Genomic DNA, 23,771 nt, shown 5'->3' on the forward strand with positions numbered 1-23,771 from the left:
CAGTTTGTGCCACATCACAGACTTAGAAGTTAGCGCAAGGGAAGAGATGTGTCAGACTATCCGGTTCTTCTCCCTGCAAAGGTGCAATTCTTCCCTACAGTCCCTATAGTCCCAGGAACTTTAGCAAAGGACAGGACATTCTCCCAAGAACCAGGGCTTTCACTACTTCCCTTCGGAGACTCCTGCAGCCTAAATAGTTCTCACCAAGAGTCAGTTCTACCCAAGAGTGAATTCTACCCAATATTCAGCCTCAACTTCACCACAATAGTCCTAGCTAGGACCCAACCCAAACAGACACGCCAGAAGGCGGTGGAGCAATTTATCTCTGCCCTTCGTTGCTGAAGGGAGGAGGAGAGGATGTGAAACCCGACTGACCTGGGGGAGCAGTGGAATCTCCGTAGCCTTTCATATCCAAAGCCAGGACCCGGAAGCCAGCCTCAGCCAAAGCAGGGATCTAGAGCAGAAATATAAAGAAACACGTGACCTTGGGAAACAGACATGCATCTGCTGTAGCTCACCCACAGCTGGGAAGTGGACTTCCATTTATTTGAACTGTCCCCTTTTAGCATCCGCCACTATAGCTACTATGAAACACCAGTCACAAAAGCTAAGATGCCACGTGAATTCCATACGCTGGAAGGGGCATAAGAACGACAACAGACACTGTTCTAGCAAATCTTTGTAGCCAGGCAAACACTGGGCAAGACAATCCAAGCCAGCTAGCACCACAGTCAGAACAAGACAAGAAAGAGAAAGTCAGCCACTAAAGAGGAAACGTGCCTTATGTGGTGCATTGGCATTCCAATTCAGGCCAAGGCAAATTGCAGAGGCTGAGGCCAAGAGAATAAACCCTGTATCAGGGCAGAGATTCCTCGGGGGTTAGAGGTGGAACGTGAACATCATACTAGACATTCAATCAGTGAGAGGGAAAGAGGGCTGGGCAGCAGAGCACATTTGTGCACAATCACCTCTTGGCTGTGGGTTCAAAAACGTGCTTTGGGTCATAGAATCACAGAAGCGTAGGACTGGAAGGGACCTCGAGAGGTCTAGTCCAGTCCCCTGCACTCAAGGCAGAACTATGCAATAACTAGATCATCCCCGACAGGTGTTTGTCTGATTTGTTCTTTAAAACCTCCAATGATGGAGATTCCACAACCTCCCTAAGCAAATTTATTCCAGTGCTTAACCACCCTAACGTCCAACCTAAACTGCCCTTGCTGCAATTTAAGCCAATTGCTTCTTGTCCTATCCTCAGAGGATAAGAACAACAATTTCTCTTCCTCCTCCTTGTAACAACTTGTTATGTACTTGAAAAATGTGATCATGTCCAGCCTCAGTCTTCTCTTCTCCAGACTAAACAAACCCATTTTTTTCAATCTTCTCCCATAGATCGTGTTTTCTAGACCTTTAATCATTTTTGTTGCTCTTCTCTGGACTTTCTCCAGTTTGTCCACATCTTTCCTGAAACATGGCGCCCAGAACTGGACACAATACTCCAGCTGAGGCCTAATCAACGTGGAGTAGAGCAGAAGAATGACTTCTTGTGTCTTGCTTACAGCACTCCTGCTAATACATCCCAGAATGATGTTTCTTTTTTGCAATAGTGTTAAACTGTTGATTCATATTTAGCTTGTGATGCACGATGACCCCCAGATCCCTTTTCACAGTACTCCTTCCTAGGCAGTCATTTTCCATTTTGTATGTGTGCAACTGATTGTTCCTCCCTAAGTGGAGTACTTTGCATTTGTCCTTATTGAATTTCATCCTATTTACTTCAGACCATTTCTCCAATTTGTCTAGATCATTTTGAATTTTAATCCTAAACACCAAAGAACTTGCAACCCCTCCCAGCTTGGTATTATCTGCAAAAGTGTACTCTCTATGCCATTATCTAAATCATTGATGAAGATATTGAACAGAATCAGAGCCAAAATTGATCCCTGTGGGACCCCGCTCATTATGTCCTTCCAGCATGACTGTGAACCACTGATGATTACTCTCTGGGAACGGTTTTCCAACCAGTTATGCACTCATCTTATAGTAGCTCCATCTAGGTTATATTTCCCTAGTTTGTTTATGAGAAGGTCATGCGAGACAGTATCAAAAGCCTTACTAAAGTCAAGATATACCACATCTACCACTTCCCCCATCTACAAGGCTTGTTACCTAATAGTTTTCTTTGACAAGGTTGGTTTGACGTGATGTGTTCTGGACAAATTCATGGTGACCTATTTATCACTATCTTCTAGGCGTTCGGAAATTGATTGATTATTTGCTCTATTATCTTTCCAGGTACTAAAGTTAAGCTGGCTGGTCTGTAATTCCCTGGGTTGTTCTTATTCCCCTTTTATGATTGGCACCATATTTGCCCTTTTCCAGTCTGCTGGAATCTCTCCGGTCTTCCATGACTTTTCAAAGATTATCACTAATATCTCAGATACCTCCTCAGTCAGCTCCTTGAGTATTCTAGGATGCATTTCATCAGGCCCTGGTGAGTTGAAGACATCTACCTTGTCTAAGTAATTTTTAACTTCCTCTTTCCCTATTTTAACCTCTGATCCTACCCCCTTTTCATTGGCATTCACTATGCTAGATGTCCAATTGCTACTAACCTTTTGGTGAAAACTGAAACAAAAAATGTAATTTAGAACTTCTGCCATTTCCACATTTTCTGTTATTGTTTTTCCCCCTCATTGAGTAACGGGCCTACCCTGTCCTTGGTCTTTGCCTTGCTTCTAATGTAGCTGTAGAATGTTTTCTTGTTATTCTTTATGTCTCTAGCTAGTTTGATCTCGTTTTGTGCCTTGGCCTTTCTAATTTTGTCCCTACATAATTGTGATAGTTGTTTATATTGATCCTTAGTGAACAAACTCCTCAGGATTGGACTGGTGGGGTACGTTGCAGGTCACAAGTGGGAGAGGGGGGAAATCAGTGAGAGAGGTACGGAGCCCAGACAGGCTATAACAGGGGGCTGCAGAGCAGGACTGAGGTGCTGCAACAGGGTGGCTTGACCCTTCAGGGCCGGAGGGCCTGGAGCTAGCCAACCTTGCTCACTAAGGTGGCCCTGCTGGATCGGACCAGTTAATTACCTATCAAGGGCAGCAGCTGGCTGCAGTGAAGGGGGAAGCTCAGGAAAACTGCAGAACTTACGAGAGGCTCCTGCAGGGAAGACCCCAGTACCAGGCGGTTTGGAAGTCAGAGCCAGAAACCTGAGGCTCCAGCCAGCTAGGACCTGTGAGCGGCCTCCCAAAGCAGGAAGGGCTCCAGGCAGGAAGGCGTGGGAGGAGGGTGTGGCTGACAGGAGAAGGAAGCCACGCCAGACCCTGGAACTGGCGGCTTCAGGTGGAGCAGCCTGGGACAGAGGGAGAGCTCCCTGTGTGGCAGATCAACCAGGGCCAGGTCTGAACTCTTGGGTTACCATGGTGGCCTTGGGCCCCTGAGGACTGTGGGAATCACTTGTGTTAAGCCAGCCCCGGGTGAGGCGTGGTCAGCCACAAGAGACTGTGTGGAGCTTAAGAGACCCAACATGAGAGCTCACAGAGGCAGCAGGGTGCCTGCGAAGCGAGCGCTGGCCACAACAGGCTGCTACAGGTGGCCCAGCAGAGCTGAGTGTAGGCCCCAGGCTGGAATAGCAGTGTGGGGAGATAGGGCAGAAGCGAGGGGCCAAGTGGAGAGGACAAGGTAGTGCCCTGCAGCACTCAGCACTATGCCTTCGCTTGCTGCTCCCAGCCCCTCTCGGGAAGCAGGCAGGTCACTGAACACCTAGAGCTGTGTGCCAAGACTGTCACGCAGCAGATCTCATTGCGGCTTCAGTCCAAATCATGCGCTCAGGGGACTTCCCACCAATACCCGGTAATTACCACCTGCCGGAGCATTGCTGGGCCAGGACAGTCTGTTATTGCTCTGAGTCTGGCCAGGGCAAGTTCCTCATGTCTCTGAGCTGACCGAGGGCGGGGGGGGGGAAGCGCGGTTGCCATCACGGCCCGGCCGATCAGTCATTTCAGCAGAGCAGGAGGGGCTGGGAGAGGGAAGGAAGAGGTGACAGAGATGGAGGGAGGAGCTCTAGATTGCATATGGAAGAGGGCGATGGGAGACATACCAGGAATGAGGTGGAGTCAGAAGTGGCCTCCACCCCTCGCCATACAGTCACACAAGTTTGAGAGCCCCCACAAGTCCCCCCTTCTTTCTTATCACAGAAGGCCACACTACTGCGTAACAAATCGCCACAAGATGCTGCACAGAGGTGGATGATAACACACAGCACCGCTGCCAGCCATTAGCCTGGCTTGGCATTACCTGGTACCTCCAGGAGAACCAGGATTCAGGGAAGCCATGGCAGAGGCACACCACTGGGCCATTCCCCATCTCGACAAAATGCAGCTGGACTCCAGGCTAGAGGGAAGAACAGACAAAGAGCACAAGTTTATTCCCTGCCCCACAGTCCTTCCCCCTCCGTTTTACATGCAGCGGTTACACCCCACCCCCTTGCTGCGTGCCAGCATACGGAGGCCGGCCACAGCGCCTGGCACTTGGGTCATCGGCCATCCAGAACCTTAGCCCCTGGCTGTAAACATTTCCCACCTTCCCGTAGCCTGGCCTATTCTGCAGCAGAGACCAGACCAGTGCTCTCTCTGGTCCGGTTTTAAAGGATTTGACTTCCGGCCTGGCCCTCAGGAAACAGTCTCACACGGTCAGAAAACATCCCCCCGTGTAAAGTCTCTATCTGCCTTACTTGAATTTCAGCCCATTGCTGTTAAACACCACACACTGTGACCCAACCCTTGATATAGCTCCTCTCCCTCCATGGCGCCAACACCCTTCAGATGTATGAAGAGTGCCATCACTGAATACTTATGGCCCTCAACACCATAGTACTGGGAACCCTCACTACCAAGATGGCTTTCCCAACACACTGTTCGTTACAGCCTACCTTGATTGGCACATAACCATGGGTCAGGTTCACTGGGTCACACGCAACTGGCTGAGTCTCTTCACGGCCAAGAAGCTACATGGTGAATAAAGAAAGTTCTCAGTTCTATCCCAGACACCCCCACTGCCAGTGATGGTGCCCAGCAACTCAGTGGCCACAGGCTGTTTGCACCAGATAACTTTCTACTGCTCAGCCAGCCTTCTAAACCAGCCCCACCCTCTTTGGGAAGCTTCCTTCATTCAAAATGGCCATAGCTCATTAGGCGTCTAGCTCAGGGTTTCTCAAACCACCCCCTTCTGACCACAAAAATTACTACACAACCCCAGGAGGGAGGATCAAAGCCTGAGCCCACCCGAGCCCCACCACTCCAAATGTGGGGACAAAGCCCAAGCCTGAGCCCCGGGTGAGGGGACTGAAGGCCAAGCCCCGCCGCCCTATACCCCAGCAAGCTTAACATCAGCCCTGGCGACCCATGTTGGGGTCCCACTGCAAATCTAGCCGTTTGCCCATGTTATGAAAACCCCAGGTGATCAGGCAAGACTGGCAGTATCTGCAGAAGAGAGAACCCAGACTGGCTAAGACAACCCTTGGCGGGGCTGCATGACGGAGTCCAGGGCTGGGCGAGCAGTACCGGAGTGCTCTCACAGCCGAGGGAAGAGGAATCGGCCTTACTCATCCAATGCCATTATTCCTTGGCAGTTCTGAATGGAAACAGGCCAGGAGGCAGCTTTCAGATCCAGAGGCCACCCAGCAAGCTCAGGCGGGAGGTACTGATTTCAGTTCCTCTCTGATTAAGGGGATTAAATTAATTCACGGCTTTAAACATAAATACCTACACTAAGGGGAAAAGCATGGGAAGGAAGACTGCATGCATCTCTAGGTGTTACATGCACGTTGTAGAACACAAGGTACACCTGTTAGAGCTCCCCAAGCCCTGTTAAGGGTGAGGATTCCCTGAGAATGGAGAGATAAGAACTGTAAAAGCAAGCAATAAAACAAGATTTCCATGCCATTGTAGTACACCAAGGATACTACTTGGTCTCTTACTTCCAGTGCTTGGTCTTTTGGGGAAACCATCAATGAGGAGGGCCAAATTGGCACTAACTTTGGTGGTGGTTTGCATGACATGGGCACCTGCCATTGTAGGAAACACAATGAAACACATGGTTTGTTTTTTGTGGTAACCTAAGCTACCAATCAGCTACCCAGTGGTGGTAGCTGCCAGTCAGGTCTGGATTGGAGCTTGTGACCTATAGGAAAAAGGCTTTGTGCTCAACCACCAATCCTTCGAACTATCTATTTCCACTCAAGCACGTACGCCAACGCTAGGCACCCAAATGAAAAGCCATTGGGCACCTAGAGCCTTATTTGGGCAGCTCGGATGGGATTTTCCAAAAGGTACATTGCTTCTTTAGCAGCACAAGTCCCATGACTGTCAGCCGGATACTTTTAAATCACTTGGATGCTGCTGAAAATCTCACCCCTACCAACCACCTCGCGTCAGGCACCTCCACAGCTCTCCGCTACATTACAAGACAGACTAAAAATCTTTTAAAATCGTAATTGCTACTATTTGTACTATTGTAGTGCCTAGAAACTCTAATCGTGGATCAGCGCCCCTCTGCGCTAGGTGCTGTACAAAGATACAGGCTGTAAACTCTCTGGGGCAAAGATCAAGTTTAAGACAAGAAACAACAGGCAGATACAGCAAACGGGTAGTGGGGAGCACAAGGGAACAATGAGAATACCGGTCAAGCAGTGGTCACAGCACACCCGCTGCCTAACTTTTTGGGTTTAAAATATTCTGCCAGTTTTGATCGTCAAAGAATTTACACCCCCAATGCGGATTTTTGCCTCAGCATGGTATTAGCAACCTAATTGCAAACATTTAACACTTGTAAGATGCTTTGAGATCTATGGAAGAAAAGCATCACATGTAAGTGATACGTACTTTCACATAAGTGGAACAGCCTTAAAACTAATGTTGTGTGCAGTTGTTGTAGCCATGTTGGTTAAAGGATAAGACAGACACAAGGTGGGTGAGGCAATATATTTTATTGGGCCAACGTCTGTAAGTGAAAGAGAAACTTTTGAGCTCTAAAGCTTGTCTCTTTCACCACAGAAGTTGGCCCAATAAACTATACCTCACCCACCTTGTGTGTGATAAAATAAAGGTCAGAGTCACAGTGCACTTCTGCACAGCAAAGTCCAGCCTCTACTAACATAGCTCGGTGAACCATTAACCACGCCAGACAACTCTCCCAAGGGTGAGAGAAAGGGTAGAAGCTATAAGGAACCCTCTATAGGGAGATGGGAGAGGAGCTGCGTACAACAGAGCCGACGTTACAACAGGTCAGGAAGAAGGAGTCTTGGCAGATGGCAGGCTCTGCAAGGTATTAACCTATGAGCAAGAGAAGCATGGAAAGCTTCACTCAGGCTCTGCAGGTGGTAACATGATCTGCTTGTGATTAAATAAGCCAACATTAGTCAAACACTGCAAAAGGTGAGAAAGGCTGAGTAGAATTACAATCACTAGGCACCTTAGCGAAGGAGAAACCACCTCTTAGTACTGATCCTCAGGGCACCACACTATTAACCGCCTTCCGTGCTCATTAAAGTCTCACTCTGGTTCCTAGCTGACAGTTCTTAATCCATTACAGGGCTTTACCTCCTTATCAGATCCACCTGTGGGACTTTTGAAATTAATTGTATCTGCCAGTTCTTTTGACAGCCTCCTCTATCTTGCTACCTCTTCTACAGAATTCTAACCGATTAGAGCAGCAGGATTAACCCTTCCACGACTTCCTCCCGTTTTATTACATTCACCCAGGTGCATCGTAACAGAACCATGTTCTGCTCTCACTCTGGATTGACAGCAGCGTTAGTAACGCCATCACTACAACTGAGTTACTCTGGATTGACAGTGGCATAACTGACAGCCCAATTTGGCCCTCTGTCTCTAACAGAGATGGGCGAAATGAGGGGATTTTTACTTTCGGGCAGCCTCATCTGATCTGGGTTTCGTTTTTGCCAAGTCAGGAGTGATCTAGACCTGGGCTCAATTTGACCGGAACCCTGAAAGGACAAGCCCATGACATTTCAGCCTAAAGGTGCAATATGCGAGGGATTCTGAGTCTGTGAACAAAAACAGGCCTTGGAATAAAATTAGCATCACAACCACACCTATAGCATCCCTCAGAAAAACAATGTACAGTGCAGGGTCAAGAGAGCCACTCCATGGAAATTTTGCTCTAAATTATAGTACGCTAGGCAAGAGCAGGAGTCCCTATCTACAATAGGGTTAGGATATTTCTACAGCACCCAGCTTGGTGGTATCTAAACTCTGAACTATGTATTCTGTCCAGAGGAAGGAGACAGTAAATACACAGATGCATATCGCACTTAGCCACTAGATACCTGAATTCCACACAGGTCCTGCAGTTCCTTCAGGGCAGCATCAGTGTCCTTGACAAGGATGGTGGCTATTCCCATTTCCCGGGCTGGCTTTAAGTTAGCTCCAATGTCATCCAGAAAAATAACCTGAATTCAGGAGAGATTCAGAACCTGGGGTCAGTCAAGGAAGAGGAGAGTTTTGGGGAGAATGGGGGGGAAGGGGACGTTGCTGTGATTCCCCAGTGATTTGGGCCAAGAGATTTTCACATCAGTGTCTACTGATTTTGGGTGCCCAACTTGAGAAGCCCTGGTTCACAGCCAACAGGTGTGCCCAGCACTTTCTGAAAGCCAGGCCCCATGCCTATGTCTAGTTGGGTCGCTTTGGGCAGTCTTTGCCATTGTCCCTAAACTAGAAGCAAGTTGCACCTTCACCTCCTGTGGTTTGGCCTTCAGCACGCCCAGTGCATACTCGTAAATTCGAGGGTCCGGCTTCTTCAGACCGACGCGACAAGACTCGATCACCAGGTCAAAATGTCTCCTCAGCAGAGAGAGCGTGAGAGCTGTGAGGTGTCTGTGAGGGCTGTCATCTATCCAGTTATTTGTGAGCACACACGTCCTGAACCCTGTAACGGGACAGATGATTAAATGGGTCGAGGGGCTATTCCGACTGGGAACGATTAAGGAGAATCCTTTTCTTTCCATCACCCAGCTGTCTATCAGCAATTACACATCTTACATCTGTATGTCCACTTTAACCACAGAGGATCTCAAAGAGCTTTACAAACGAAGGTCCCAACTTTGTGAGGCTCTACTCATTCAAGGTGTCTAACTCCTGAAGTCAGGAGGGACCATTCGAGTGACGACTCCCTGTTGAGCAAAGGGTGCACAATCAAGACCTTCTAACACCACCCAGTCAAGTAATCCTGTTCAGAAATTTACCAAGTTCCATCTTAAAGTCAGGTAGGTTGTTAGATGAAGAGCACAACGCTTCTGTTATACAACAGTTTGGGACAGGAAGTGAAGACAAATCCCATGTCCCAGTGAGACTGTTGGTGGAATTTAGGTAGGCAGAATGGAATCTGGCCACCATCAGAGGTTTCTGCTTCTGGCCACTGGGTTGAAGAAATTGGCAGGACTTCATTTTGGGAGACCGAACAGTCCCTCTAAGGTAGCCGCTCCATGCAGATTTGGATGCAGTCTCTTTCTAAGGCGGTGGTTCGGTTGCTCGGGTCTCTTTGGCCTAGTCCCAACTGAGGATTGGGTTTTTCTGTTTGTTTCCAATAAATCCAGCTGCTCCCAGGATTAATGAAAACCAGGTCTGATCCAAAGCCTATTTAAGTCAGTGGGACTCTTTCCCCTGAAGCCAACAGGCTTTGGGTCAGGCTCACAGTAACTATAATTTCCCCCTCCTCTGGAGTTAATGCCCTCCAAAGCGACACAGTGTTACAGAGATTGCTAGACTGTTTAGTTAATTGTTGTTGGCTTGGTGACAGCATGCCTGATTTATTTGGTAATAACGCACAGAGAAAATATCTAATTAGTCAAGTGGTGGTAAGTAAATATCAGGGAAGTACTTTGAAAATAAAGAGCCGCATCTAAGCCTCACGATTTCATTGGTTAGAGGATTTGGAATGGTTTCCTGATGAATGATGGCTATCTGCTGCTGCCAGAGATCAACGGCAACCAGCGCTTTAGGAAGGGTGCGCCATGGGAATTCAGAATACATTTGGGCCAGGGATGGAACATTATTATGTAAAAGTAATGCACTGGAAAAAATAACCCCAACTATACATACAATATGATGGGGGCTAATTTAGCTACAACTAATCAGGAGAAAGATCTTGGAGTCATCGTGGATAGTTCTCTGAAGACGTCCACGCAGCGTGCAGCGGCAGTCAAAAAAGCAAACGGGATGTTAGGAATCATTAAAAAAGGGAGAGAGAGTAAGACAGAGAGTATCTTATTGCCCTTATATAAATCCATGGTACGCCCACATCTTGAATACGGCGTACAGATGTGGTCCCCTCATCTCAAAAAAGATATACTGGCATTAGAAAAGGTTCAGAGAAGGGCAACTAAAATGATGAGGAGTTTAGAACGGGTCCCATGTGAGGAGAGATTAAAGAGGCTAGGACTTTTCAGCTTGGAAAAAAGGAGACTAAGGGGGGACATGATAGAGATGTATAAAGTCATGAGTGGTGTGGAGAAAGTGAAAAAGGAAAAGTTATTTACTTGTTCCCGTAATACAAGAACTAGGGGGCACCAAATTAAATGAATGGGCAGCAAGTTTAAAACAAATAAAAGGAAGTTCTTCTTCACACAGCGCACAGTCAACCTGTGGAACTCCTTGCCTGAGGAGGTGGTGAAGGCTAGGACTATAACAGGGTTTAAAAGAGAACTGGATAAATTCATGGAGGTTAAGTCCATTAATGGCTATTAGCCAGGATGGGTAAGGAATGGTGTCCCTAGCCTCTGTTTGTCAGAGGGTGGAGATGGATGGCAGGAGATCACTTGATCATTACCTGTTAGGTTCACTCCCTCTGGGGGCACCTAGCATTGGCCACTGTCGGTAGACAGGACACAGGGCTGGATGGACCTTTGGTCTGACCCAGTATTGCCATTCTTATGTACTTATGAACAGCCACGGTCAGAAAGGTAACAGGCACAGCTATGCATTTATAGGGAATAGAGCTCTACTGAGAGACACGTTCTCTGGGAACGGATGGCAATCCAAGCGAGACATGAGACACAAGCCATCAGTTCAGGGGAGGCAGGGTGTAGGGTTATTAGTGATGAGAGAGAGGACGGATTGCTGGAAGCAGCAAGTATTCAGGAGGGATTAGGAAGAGAACCACCTGCATGATGGCAGAGGAGGGCAGCATGGCAGAAAGACCAGGAAGGAAATGAAAGTCAGTGAGGGGAATGGGAAGAGCACAAGGAACAGGATGGAGTTTGGGGCAATGGGGGGAAATGAGAGCAGAGATCCAGATGGGAACAACGTTGCTAAGACCATTTTTCAACATGGTTATTCTCCATTGTGGTTGAGCAACACCCAACACGGGAGGGACTGTGCTGGTCCAAACCCTCCTATGGGGTGACCACCAGTTAGCCTGCAGCACGGTTGCTGTACCACTGTCGGGGACAAACATTGGGGTGGAGTACAAGTCCACAAGACAGCCACACAAACGCTAGCATGGGCAAGCCAGAGATTCTGCCTGCATTGCCTTCAAGATGCAAGTCAAAGACTAACTGCACTAAAAAGAGTCCTTGGAGAAATATTGGCAATCAAATACAGTGGGTCTATGGAAGGAAGAAAACTGGATCTAGTCTTCACTGCAAACATTAGCCAGGTTTAAACATGGTTTTAGTCCAAGCAATTTCTGTCCACAGTGGCAAGAAGTAAGCTCATTTCCTAACCACATTTTAATCTAGTGACATACCAGGCTTGAGACATGGCCCTTCAGTGTATCTATGAACCTATTTTTTCTGTCCACACAGGCAAAGAGAAACTCTTTGGTAACAAGAACGGGCCAGGATCGCACCTGAACGTGGTTACTGGTGTAGCATAGCTGGGTGGGAAGGAATGCTAACAGCAAGTAGCCATCACTTACCATTGTTCCTGAGAGTTACTGCAGCTTGCAGAATAGCAGTACTGAGCTTTCCTTGTGTCATAATATCCTCAAAGACCTGTGCTATGGAGAACTTCTCCGGGAGCAAAACCCCTGAGGAGGCAGCAAACCTCTTGCAATCCTCTTCCAGCTCAGAAACCAGCTTAAAAACACAGAGTTCCCATCACCCAAAGGAGATCAAGTTATATCTCAACACAAAATGAGGAAGTCACTAAAAACTCTGAGTCCCGTCAATACACACGCTCCGCATTAACTATTTCCTAATGAAGTTTAAGGGTTACCAATAAGCTAGTATTAAAGACCCCTCTCCCCCAGGAAGCAGGAATGAAAGCACTTAGCCCGAAGGTATAGAGAAACCAAGTACATTGTGTTTTAGATCTAATTAAATAGCATTGGACATAAGCCAAGTAATTAATCTACCACTGGTGGAGGCTATTTCTCATGGTGAAATTGCCAAGCTATAGCAGATTTAAGCCCATCCTGAGGCCAGACTAGCTAAGCGTGAAAGTGCAAAGTTACCGCTGTCAAGATTCAAACCTAGCCCCTTCGTGGCCCAAAGGCAATAGCTTCACCATGTGAGCCAAGAAGAAACCTTGTCTTGGCAGGACATCTGCACAGCTTGTGTCCAACACATGCCGTGCCCTGCCCATCTGCTCAACTCTCTCAGCGCTCAGCTGAGATGATCTCTTACCTGAGATACAGTGATCTCTCCTCTCATTGCTCTGGCATAGGGACCACTGGGGCCTGCTCCAACAACGACATTTTGCAAAAAGTTCCTAAAAATGAATGAATACATTACAGTAAGGAACGAACAAGCAGCAACTGGCTCCAGGCTGCTGCTGTCAAGTTACAACTTCCTGCAAGACAAGGACCGAGCGCTGTCCATGCACGGGCCGGAACGCATTCAGCAGTTCAGTTCTATTCTAAAGAGGGACTGCCAAGAAAGCTTCTCACTCCCCATGGATCTTTGATTCATCAAGTGGGGGAAACGTTTTTTCCTTTGTCTCCTGTTGACACTGCAGAGTGCTGAGAGAGAAAGCCGCATATTACTCTCCTTACGCACCATCTACCCATTGGACCCGCATGCCACAGAATAAAACCCTGTAGCATGGGAGGGAAAGTCACTTACAGAAAAGACGTCATCTTACTTGAGAGCACAGGGCCTCTAAGTCAAACATTAGAGATGAAAATGACCTATTAAGCTAGTGGGCTAAATTAATCCCTGGTGCAACTACAGTCAAGTTAAATCAAAGAATAAGCTTGGCTCATCCCTTGCCACTGCAGTGTTGCTCACAATACTTTCCCATACGTTGTACGGTCCAGAACTGGAGCTCAGGTGCTGAAGCTTCTATCACTTCTGCTAAAAGGATATTGGTGGTCTAGCAGATTTTACGTCAGGAAAGCTTTTGTGATGTTCATCTCAGATTTTCCCTTTGCTTCATTTCATCCCGTCACTGATTTGTATTGGGAGGCAGCGCGTGGCCTAGTGGACAGAGCAGGAGACTGGGACTGCTGGGCAACCTTGGGAAATTCACGTCACCTCCCTGTGCCTCAGTTTCCCCATCTGCTTAATTGGGATGATCGTGACCTCCTTTTGTAAAGTGTTTTGCAATCTATTATTAACTGTAGTTGTTTCATGATTGGGGCCTCAACGTTAGAGCCCTGTGCGGATACAAAATTTGCATTTGCATCCGATCCGCAAACACGGTCCGCGGATATCCGCAGATTTGCAGGACTCTACTCATTGTGACTATCTTAGATACTTCTATGGCCTCATTACCCTAGTACCTCAGCACCTCACCAAGCACTATCACCCCATTGTACAGATGGAGACTGGAGAGAGATTAAGTGACCTGGCCAAGGTCACACAGTAGGTGTCTGTGGCAGAGCAGGAATCGATTTCTGGTCTCCCACAGCCCACGCTGGTGCTCTAACCTCTAGACCAGGAGTGGGCAAACTTTTTGGCCTGAGGGCCACATCTGGGTATGGAAATTGTATGGCAGACCATGAATGCTCACAGAATTGGGGGTTGGGTGCAGGATAGGGAGAGGGCTCCAGCTGGGGGTGCGGGCTCCAGGGTGTGGCCAGAAATGAGGAGTTCAGGGTGAGGGAGGAGGCTCTGGGCTGGGGCAAGTAGTTGAGATGTGGGGGTGGTGTAGGGCTGAGGGCTCTGGCTGCGGGTGCGGGCTCTGGGGTGGGGATGGGGATGAGGGGTTTGTGGTGCAGGAGGGTGTTCCAGGCTGGGACCGAGGGGTTCGGAGAGTGGGAGGGGGATCAGGGCTGGGGTCGGGGCATGGGGAGAGGCTCAGGGTTGCAGGGTCCAGGCGGCACTTACCTTAAGCGGTCCCGGAAGCAGCAGCAGCATGTCCCCCCTCCAGCTCCTATGTGGAGGCACGACGCCGGCCATGAGGCTCTGCGTGCTGCCCCACCCGCAGGTGCCACCCCTGCAGCTCCCATTGGCCATGGTTCCTGGCCAATGGCAGCTGTAGAGCCGGCGCTTGGGCGGAGGCAGCGTGCGGAGCCCCCTGGCTGCCCCTACACATAGGAGCCAGAGGGGGGACATGCTCCTGCTTCTGGAAGCCATGCAGACTGGGGCAAGCCCCCGATCCCGCTCCCCGACTGGAGCTCGGGGGCAGGATTAAAAGGTCCGATGGGCCAGATGCGGCCCATAGGCCGTACTTTGCCCACCCCTGCTCTAGACCGTCCTCTCTCTTCCAATTCTCTGCACCTCTCACAGCAGCACACAGGGTGGCACTTTCACCCTCTAGAGCAGGGGTTCTTAACCTTTCCTGCAGCCTGCACCCCTTTGGTTCTCAAAATATGCTCTCGCGCCCCTTATCAAAAATCATTGAAGTAGGTCAGTTCTTTAAACCTAGATATATTTTTATTCGTATATTACAGTAATTGCCAAAAAATGTATGATGTTAATAAACACACAGGTTTGATGAAACAAGTAGTTGTACTTACGTGCCTGGGCTTAACTTGTGTTTTTGATGATTTACCTTCTAAAAAAAATCTGGCCTGTCTCGCACCCCCAGAAAGGGCGTCTTGCACCCCCAGGGGGTGCGTGCACCCCGGGGTAAGAACCACTGCCCTAGAGGCAGGATTCTTGCAGTGCCTCTGATCCAATGCGCCTCCCCTTAGGGGGGGCTCCCAGCAGCAGGACCTCAGAGAGGGCACCCATCCACACCAATGACTAACCCAGCCCCTACAACGGAGGGCCGGGAGGGAACTTTTAAAAAATGCCCCTATTTAAGGCTCAATCCTGTGAGATGCTGGATGCCCTCACCTCCCACTGGCCGCCCACCAGCATCAAAGCCTTGCTGGTCAGACTACGGAGCCGACGTTCAGCTACCCCACCCAAACTAATGCCTCCCCCCGGCCCCGATTACGCCCTGAAAACCCCTGAAGAAAGTGCCACAATCCCATCTGCTTTAGCAGCAGCTAAATGCACAGCTTAAACTGCATTAGTTCATTTAATCTTCCCTCATTAGCTTAATCCTTCCGACCCCTCCAGCCATTTTGGAAGACTTTGTTCTATCAAGGGTTGGAGCAACAATTTCTCAGACACCTGGCTCCCGTCTCGCCAGGATCCAGCAGGTAACGGAAAGTCTGACACATCAAAAGAAACAGGAGAAGTGACAGGAGGAACTAAAAGGATAAAGGCCTTTTGAATGGTAAGTCACATCACAGATCAAGTGGGGCCGCTCCAGTTTGTTGCTGACCTTAAGACTGTTTAAATAATCAGATCGCAGCCAGCCCAGCTCCCTGCCAACGCAGGCTAAACCCCTGCAGCATGTTTTCTAGTGTATTGTCCACTCTGGTTGCCAGCAACCCAAAGAACATAGGTTCCAATGCTCCCAAATAGTCACTGCTCTGTTGACATGTTTCCTTCCCTGGTCCCTGATCCATTTCACCTTCTTCTTCCAGGGGCCACACTAAGTCCTTAGACATCCTTGAAGATGGCTATGCTTGGAAAGGTTTGATTTTTTTTTTTTTTTTTTTAAAACAGTAAGTGTTAATTTCACGGTACACACACAAACCGAGGAAAAGTATTTCCATCGAGCATAGTATAAAAAGTCCTGCTGGAGACCTGACAGTTTGATTTACGGATATTTACTTAACATATTTTGACTTGTGCTGTTGACACTTGGTGTTTTAAGTAATGCACCGGGAGGCATTCTGTTCTCTGCTGCTGCATTGCTGCATTAGAGCCATTGTTATATGCTTGGTAGAATCCAATTTTAACCTTTCGATCACTTTGATTGATAACACTGGTGTTTGTTTCTAAGCATTTTTTTCAATTTAAACGTTCACAATTGCAAGGACCTGAGGGCGGCTCAGACAACCGGGAAAGAGGGATCATAGAAGATTAGGGTTGGAAGGGACCTCAGGACATCACCTAGTCCAAGCCCCTGCTCAAAACAGGACCAACCCCAACTAAATCATCCCAGCCAGGGCTCTGTCAAGCTGGGCCTTAAAAACCTCTAAGGAAGGAGATTCCACCACCTCCCTAGGTAACCCATTCCAGTGCTTTACCACTGTGTTTTAACTAATGCTGCACAGCTGCTGCAACACCCTTTGAAAGGACGCATTCACAGGATCCACTCTGCTGCCCAGTGCAAGGTACCAAGCCAGGAGCAAGCCCCCCGCTGCCCACCAGTGTTATGAGACTCCAGCCCTGGCGCTGAGGGGTTTCCACCGACAGCGGCTGCATGCACAACCGGTGTGGGGACACATGGCTCAGCACAGCCTTAGCCTGGTGCTTGCACCCTCCAGACACTGGGAGGGCGTTGCACATTCAGCTCTTGATTTGTGGGCAAAGATTAACCACAGTGGAGGGGGGCTAGGCCTGCCTGAACGAGAGGGCACCGCAAAATTCTCAATTTTCAGGGGTCTCCTCCGCTAAGAACCCAGCTCTCCGACATTTCTGAGGTTCCAGTGTCAGCTCCATCTGGCACCAGTTCCCTTTCTTGCAGATGTGCTGGGGCAAGGCCTCTTATGGCCACTTGCTGGTCTGCCATAGGGGAGTGCAAGTTGCCAGGATCAGGGATATCAGAACAGGGATTAGACACAGTAACGGCTGACGCCACTTGACAGCATGTTCAACTTCGTTCGTTTCCCCAAAGGTGGGGCAAGAAAAACAGACAGGGCAAGAGAGTACGTGGATGACAATCATCATAGCCAAGCCGTGAGAGGAAAGACAGCCCCGTCGTACCAAGATGGCTCGTCCTCGTAGCTTAGAAACTGGATGGGGCTCAGGAGATCCAGATTGAATTCCTGGCTCTGCCAAGCACGCAGCGGCAATAGCCCAGTTCCTCATCTGTGAAATGGGGATACTTCCTTTCTCCCACCCTGTGTCTTATTTACTTAGCTTGCGAGCTGGTCAGGGTAGGGACTGTACTACTATGCGTATGATCTCAGCTGGGGTGTCTGGGCCTGACCATAATATGAAAAATATAAAATCCATGTCCAAAAATGCAAAGTTAACAAAATCATCTTAAAAAAACAAGGAAGACTTGTGGCACCTTAGAGACTAACAAAGGTATTTGGGCATAAGCTTTCGTGAACTAAAACCCACTTCATCGGATGCATACAGTGGAAAATACAGTAGGAAGATATATATACACACAGAGAACATGAAAAAATGGGTGTTGCCATACACACTGTAATGGGACCAATCAATTAAGGTGGACTATTATCAACAGGAGAAAAAAAAAACATTTGTAGTGAAAATCAGTATTGCCCATTTCAAACAGTTGGCAAGAAAGTGTGAGTAACAGTAGGGGAAAAATTAGCAAGGGGAAATAATTTTTACTTTGTGCAATGACCCATCCACTCCCAGTCTTTATTCCAGGCTAATTTAATGGTGTCCAGTTTGCAAATTAATTCCAAATCTGCAGTTTCTCGCTGGAGTCTGGTTTTGAAGTTTTTTGTTGGAGAATTGCGACTTTTAGGTCTGAAATTGAGTGACCAGGGAGGTTGAAGTGTTCTCCGACTGGTTTTTGAATGTTATAATTCTTGACGTCTGATTTGCATCCATTTATTCTTTTCATAGAGATTGCCCAGTTTGGCCAATGTACATGGCAGAAGGGCATTGCTAGCACATGATGGCATATATCACATTGGTAGATGTGCAGGTGAACGAGCCTCTAACGGCGTGGCTGATGTAATTAGGTCCTATGATGATGTCCCTTGAATAGATATGTGGACAGAGTTGGCAATGGGCTTTGTTGCAAGGATAGGTCCCTGGGTTAGTGTTTTTGTTGTGTGGTTGCTGGTGAGTATTTGCTTCAGGTTGGGGGACTGTCTTACCCTCTCCATTTAGAGCTCCCACATATTGATTTCTGAACTATGGGGCAGCGCAGAAGGACAAGTTAAAGTTAACCCCCCCGCCCACTAATTTTAGCATCTGTCAATTTTTAACCAGTAATTATATTGACTGGAAAACTTGATTTTCAATGTCCAACTGTACTAACCAAAGAGGCTGCTAGGGTGTAGGTGGGCAGAAGTTTCACACTCCTGCCAGTGGATTCTACTTCACCACAGGGCGAACAGATTCTTCTTCCATGCACCCGCCACCAATATGATCAACCCTGTATTAACAGAACATTGAATGGTGTATATAGAGATCCCCTTCTCAGGTGTGGAACCCCAGAACCTCTGCTCTGTGTGATACAGAGGCCTGTTCTCTGAAGCTGTCTATGATCATAAAAATTCAGTTCAGCCTGTTACATAAAACTGTAGAAGTCACCAGAAGTTAGAGGCCAACAGATTGGTAAAAACTGGGACTGTTTATGTTAGAACTGTGCTAATGGGTCTGCAAGGCTCCTGGTAAGCTGAAAGACCGTAGAAATGTTCACAATGAAAGTCCTCAAAATGTGTTTTAATGATTAATTTTGATGCAAGGAGGTTGCCCCCACATCTTAGACCATGTTTATCTGGGAGTCAGTACATGACTGGACTGGAAGGAGCAAGCGCTATCTTCTTGGCTGCCACCCCCATCTCTTCCTGGGACCCCAGAATCCACCATCACATCACTGGACCTTCATTGTCCTGATCCTGAAAGGGATCCTGACCAGGCCAGGCCAGAGGGGTAGCCAGATGACATCACCACCTCCAGATGATTCAGCTGAATCCTGAACATCTATAATATGAGACTTGGGTTCTAATGTTTCCTATTCCCTCTCTCCCACCCACACTACAAAAAAAAATACGTCATTTTTCTTCCCCATCTTATTGCTTCTCTTTCCTCTCTTTTTGCCTTCTGTGTAATCAGAGCCTGGCTTAGCCACCAAGACAACGCCAGCCTGTACCTCAGCACTGAGTCTGAGCTGACCGGCCACAACAGGCAACGTCTCAAAGGGCCCAACGCTGATAAGTTTGCCAGGTATTAGATGGCTGACTGGACCACGTGCTGGGTCTGCGTTTCTCCAGCAGCAAAGCTGCAAGTGAGAGTCAGCCCCAGAGACAGAAGCCGTGTTTGCGATCTTTGCTACTCTTGTGTGGGTTTCATTTCATCTTACAGCAAACGGCGCCGACTCCTAACAACTCCAGCCCACCAAAACTAGACTTTTCTCCAAAAGAGAACAATTAATAGCAACTTTAATCCCATCTAAAAGATTGCCAAGCAGAGTTCCCTCTCCCCCATACTTTATACAGCGAAAGAGAACAAGGGACACTGTTACAACCAACGTCTCAATAATTCATGTTTCAAATGCTTTAACTCTTTTTTCGCCCCCTGCTTTTTCTGCATCTGGAATAAAATATTTTTGATGGTGGTTTTTACAATGGGAGTCACTAGCAGTAACTTGTCCTGAAACCCCAAACCGCATTGAACTGGATAGCGTAACAGTGAGCAAGGGTTTTATTAACATCTTCTCCCTTGCTGTGCCCAAGGCAGGCTCCTAACCCATGACCTCTCTTCTCACCCGAAATGCAGATGCCTTGTTGAGGTGAGGAAAGAAAACACTGTGCTGAGAATGAATCCGATGAAGTGAGCTGTAGCTCACGAAAGCTCATGCTCAAATAAATTGGTTAGTCTCTAAGGTGCCACAAGTACTCCTTTTCTTTTTGTGCTGAGAATGGATACCAAGCAATAAGCCCAGCTACTGTAAGAGGAGCTACGCCCAACGCAGCTGCTTCAGCACAGCATCCTACCCCCTTAGGGCTACATTCTGGCCCCAGGGTAGCCCCACTGAACTCTGTGAGCCCTCCTATACCTCAGAGATAGGTGCCTATAAAAGAGTGGTAATGAGAATTTAACCCTTCAATCCCTGAAAAAAATGCCTATCATTATACATGTAACGAAGACAGCCACAACTATGTTAACTGTTAGGACACTGGGGCAAAATTCCTCCCAGGTGATGATCCCAAAGATGCACTTACTCCCAGGTATTTAACAAGATTATATTTCCGGTCAGCTCGTCTCTCATCTGCTTTCCTATGCATCATCTTCTGCCTTTACAGCGCATTTGCTGCATAGCAGACTAAAAATCCTGGGTGCTTTTTACAGTTTAAGTTCTGTGTGTAACCTGGCAAAAGAAGCCTGGCAAGAATATGCCCCCTACTTCCATTATTAATTTATTGCATGATGGCATCTCAGGCTTCTTTTTAAGGAAGCATCTTAACATGCACGTGGCAAGATTTTTTTTGCCAAGGAAAGAGATTCTTGAAGTACCATGTTAAAAGCTCTACCACAAAAGAAAAAATTACATTACTGATAGATCTTTGTTATCTTGAACGAAGAAAGATTCACTTGTGCGCAATCTTGAAACAAAATGAAATGTACTATTTCTAGGGCAATGCCGTTTTCCAATTTAGTCTTACTTTAAGGAACGGTGACCAAATCAGAGATGATCAATCTTTTCATTTCAAAGGTCGAGTTAAGATCATTATCTTGTCCTTCTGACACATAATTTTACTGCAAGAGATGTTTGGTTACTACAACCCAGATATAATTACATACTGCAGAAATCCCCCTGCAATTGCATCTGGATACAGTAGTCTTCTTTCTGTGCCAACTGTTTGCGCACTGTAAATCGGCTATCAAATTCATCCCAAGAGCTGGGCTACAATTCAATGGAGAGTGAAGCGTTCACCAGCTGCACATGAATACACATGCAGCTGGGAGCTTTGGGATAAAAGGTGTGGAAGAGAGAGAGACACACCCTGGAGCACGAGGCCTGGTCCAAGACCTAAGGCCCAAACCATAGTCAGCAAAGTCAAGCCATGTCATGAACCAAAGTCAGGCCATGGATTAAAGCAGATGCTAAGAAATTTACTATCCCATACACAACCTTGGCAAGGGCACTGCTAATGTTGCAAAACACAGGCACTCCTAAGCAACAACCGATACGGGGGATCACACTCCAGAAGATTAACACAGGTACATCCTGACCCAAGAAAAGAGGGTTTGACAGAAGGGATGAATAGGGATATTTCGCCCAAGGCACCTGGCTCAAGATACAAGGGGAGGTAACAAGTAGACATCATGAAACACGTAATGTGGTACGTAAGTTGTTTGTAGGAGAAGCTAGCCACTCCTGTCCCCTGTCCAGTGAAGCTTACCAGATGGTGACAACCAGCAGTAAGAGTAACCTATAACATGGATGGACAGTACTGTGTAGTAACTAATTACATGAAATTTATATATGAAGGCCTCGTTTGTGATGTCACCACTCCAAATTTCTGTATCAGAGGGGTAGCCATGTTAGCCTGTCTCCACAAAAACAACAAGGAGTCCAGTGGCACCTTAAAGACTCACCGATTTATTTGGGCATAAGCTTTCGTGGGTAAAAACTCCACTTCTTCAGATGTATGGAGTGAAAATTACAGTTGCAAGCATAAATACACTGGCACATGAAGAGAAGGAAGTTACGATACAAGTGGAGAACCAGCGCTGACAAGGCCAATTCAGTCAGGGTGGATGTGATCCACTCCCATTAATTGATGAGACGGTGTCAATACCAAAAGAGGGAAAATTGCTTTTGTAGTGAGCCAACCTATCCTGGAAAATGATCCCTCACTCTCACAGACCTTGGGAGACAGGCCAGTCCTTGCTTACAGACAGCCCCCCAACCTGAAGCAAACACTCACCAGCAACTACACACCACAGAAACACTAACCCAGGAACCAATCCCTGTAACAAACCCCGTTGCCTACTTTGTCCCCATATCAACTCTAGCAACACCATCATAGGACCCAACCACACTATCAGGGGCTCATTCACCTGCACATCTACCAATGCGATATACGCCATCATGTGCCAGCAATGCCCCTCTGCCATGTACATTGGCCTAACCAGACAGTCTCTACGTAAAAGGATAAATGGACACAAATCAGACATCAGGAATGGTAACATACAAAAGCCAGTAGGAGAACACTTCAATCTCCCTGGACACTCAATAACAGATTTAAAAGTAGCCATCCTGCAACAAAAAAAACTTCAAAAACCGACTTCAAAGAGAAACTGCAGAGCTACAGTTCATTTGCAAACCATTAATTTGGGCTTGACTAGGGACTGGGAATGGCTGGCTCACTACAAGAGCAATTTTCCCTCTCTTGATATTGACACCTTGCACACAACCATCAGCCTCAATGAGAGTGAAGCAAGAGTTCACTAATTAAGGACCAAAGCCTGCCTTCAGAATCACCAAGAGATCTTCCTCCAGCCCAAATAGGAGTCTTTCCACCTTCCACAGCAAGATGTCCACTAATAAAGGTCAAGCCAAGCGGAAACGAGCTCAAACCCACAGACTCCACCATAGTCACAGCATAGCAAAATCTATTTTTTTGGCCCATTTCAACCAACTCTCTCCACAATTGCTTTTTATTTAGCTTATTATTGAGAGAGGACAATGCAGGGCACACAGCCATGGAGCATCACATGGCTTTAGTCTGAAACCTTGATTTCACAGGAATGTGTTACCAGTTATACCTCTATAGTTATACAGGTATCAGAATCATAGGGCTAGAAGGGGACTGTAAGGGTCATCTAGTCTAACCCCTGCCAAGATGCAGGATTTGTTGTGTCTAAACCAGGGGTCGGCAACCTTTCAGAAGTGGTGTGTCGAGTCTTCGTTTATTTACTTTAATTTAAGGTTTTGCATGCCAATACTACATTTTAACGTTTTTTAGAAGGTCTCTCTCTCTCTAAGTCTATATATTATATAACTAAACTATTGTCGTATGTAAACAAGGTTTTCAAAATGTTTAAGAAGCTTCGTTTAAAATTAAACTAAAATGCTGATCTTACACCGCCGGCCCGCTCAGACCGTTGCCGGCCTGGGGTTCCATTCACCTAGGCCGGCAGCAGGCTGAGTGAGGCCTCGGCCAGAACCCCGGCTGGCAAGGGGCCGGCAGCCAGAACCCCTGATCGGCAGCGGGCTGAGTGGGGCTGGCAGCTGTGACCCCAGACCGGCAGTGGGCTGAGCGGCTGAGCCTGCTGCTGGTCTGGGGTTCCGTCTGCTGGCTCCTGCCAGCCAGGGTCCAGGCTGCCGGCCCCGCTCAGCCTGCTGCCAGTCTGGAGTCCCGGCCCTGACCACATAGAGTAGGTACCTACCTTCTCCCTGGTTCTAGCCATTCTCTTCCTCTCTCTGCACTGAGATGAGGGTGGGCGTGTGCTGAGAACAGGGCTGGGGGTGAAGGAGCAGGCTACGGGTTGGGGTGCAGGGTCTGGCCAGGAGCTAGAATGAGGGAGGGAGCTCAGAGTTGGGGCAGGAGGTTGGGGTGTGGAGTGCTTACCTGGGCAGCTCCCATTTGGTGCGAGGGGTGCAGGTGGGAATGTGGGGGGTGGGGGGGTGTGCAGGAGCTCCTGT

The 23,771-nt window shown here is 47.8% G+C and overlaps 1 protein-coding gene across 2 annotated transcripts in view; it reads right to left on the minus strand.

Annotated features, from left to right (window-relative positions):
• The window catches only part of EPHX2 (epoxide hydrolase 2), a 102,307-nt gene that overhangs the window by 72,993 nt on the left and 5,543 nt on the right, over nt 1-23,771 (minus strand). Inside the window, exons 2-8 of one of the 2 annotated variants that reach the window (XM_077811491.1) lie at nt 12,644-12,728; nt 11,935-12,094; nt 8,756-8,946; nt 8,348-8,470; nt 4,931-5,005; nt 4,297-4,392; nt 376-454 (exon numbers count right to left, since the gene is read on the minus strand). In XM_077811491.1, coding sequence (XP_077667617.1) covers nt 376-454; nt 4,297-4,392; nt 4,931-5,005; nt 8,348-8,470; nt 8,756-8,946; nt 11,935-12,094; nt 12,644-12,728 — 809 coding nt within the window. Of the gene's footprint in view, nt 1-375; nt 455-4,296; nt 4,393-4,930; nt 5,006-8,347; nt 8,471-8,749; nt 8,947-11,934; nt 12,095-12,643; nt 12,729-23,771 lie in introns of both variants that reach the window. The other variant, XM_077811490.1, reaches the window with a different exon arrangement.

The sequence above is a fragment of the Eretmochelys imbricata genome, chromosome 3 (genome assembly GCF_965152235.1).
Source record: "Eretmochelys imbricata isolate rEreImb1 chromosome 3, rEreImb1.hap1, whole genome shotgun sequence".
Classification (NCBI taxonomy): domain Eukaryota; kingdom Metazoa; phylum Chordata; order Testudines; family Cheloniidae; genus Eretmochelys; species Eretmochelys imbricata.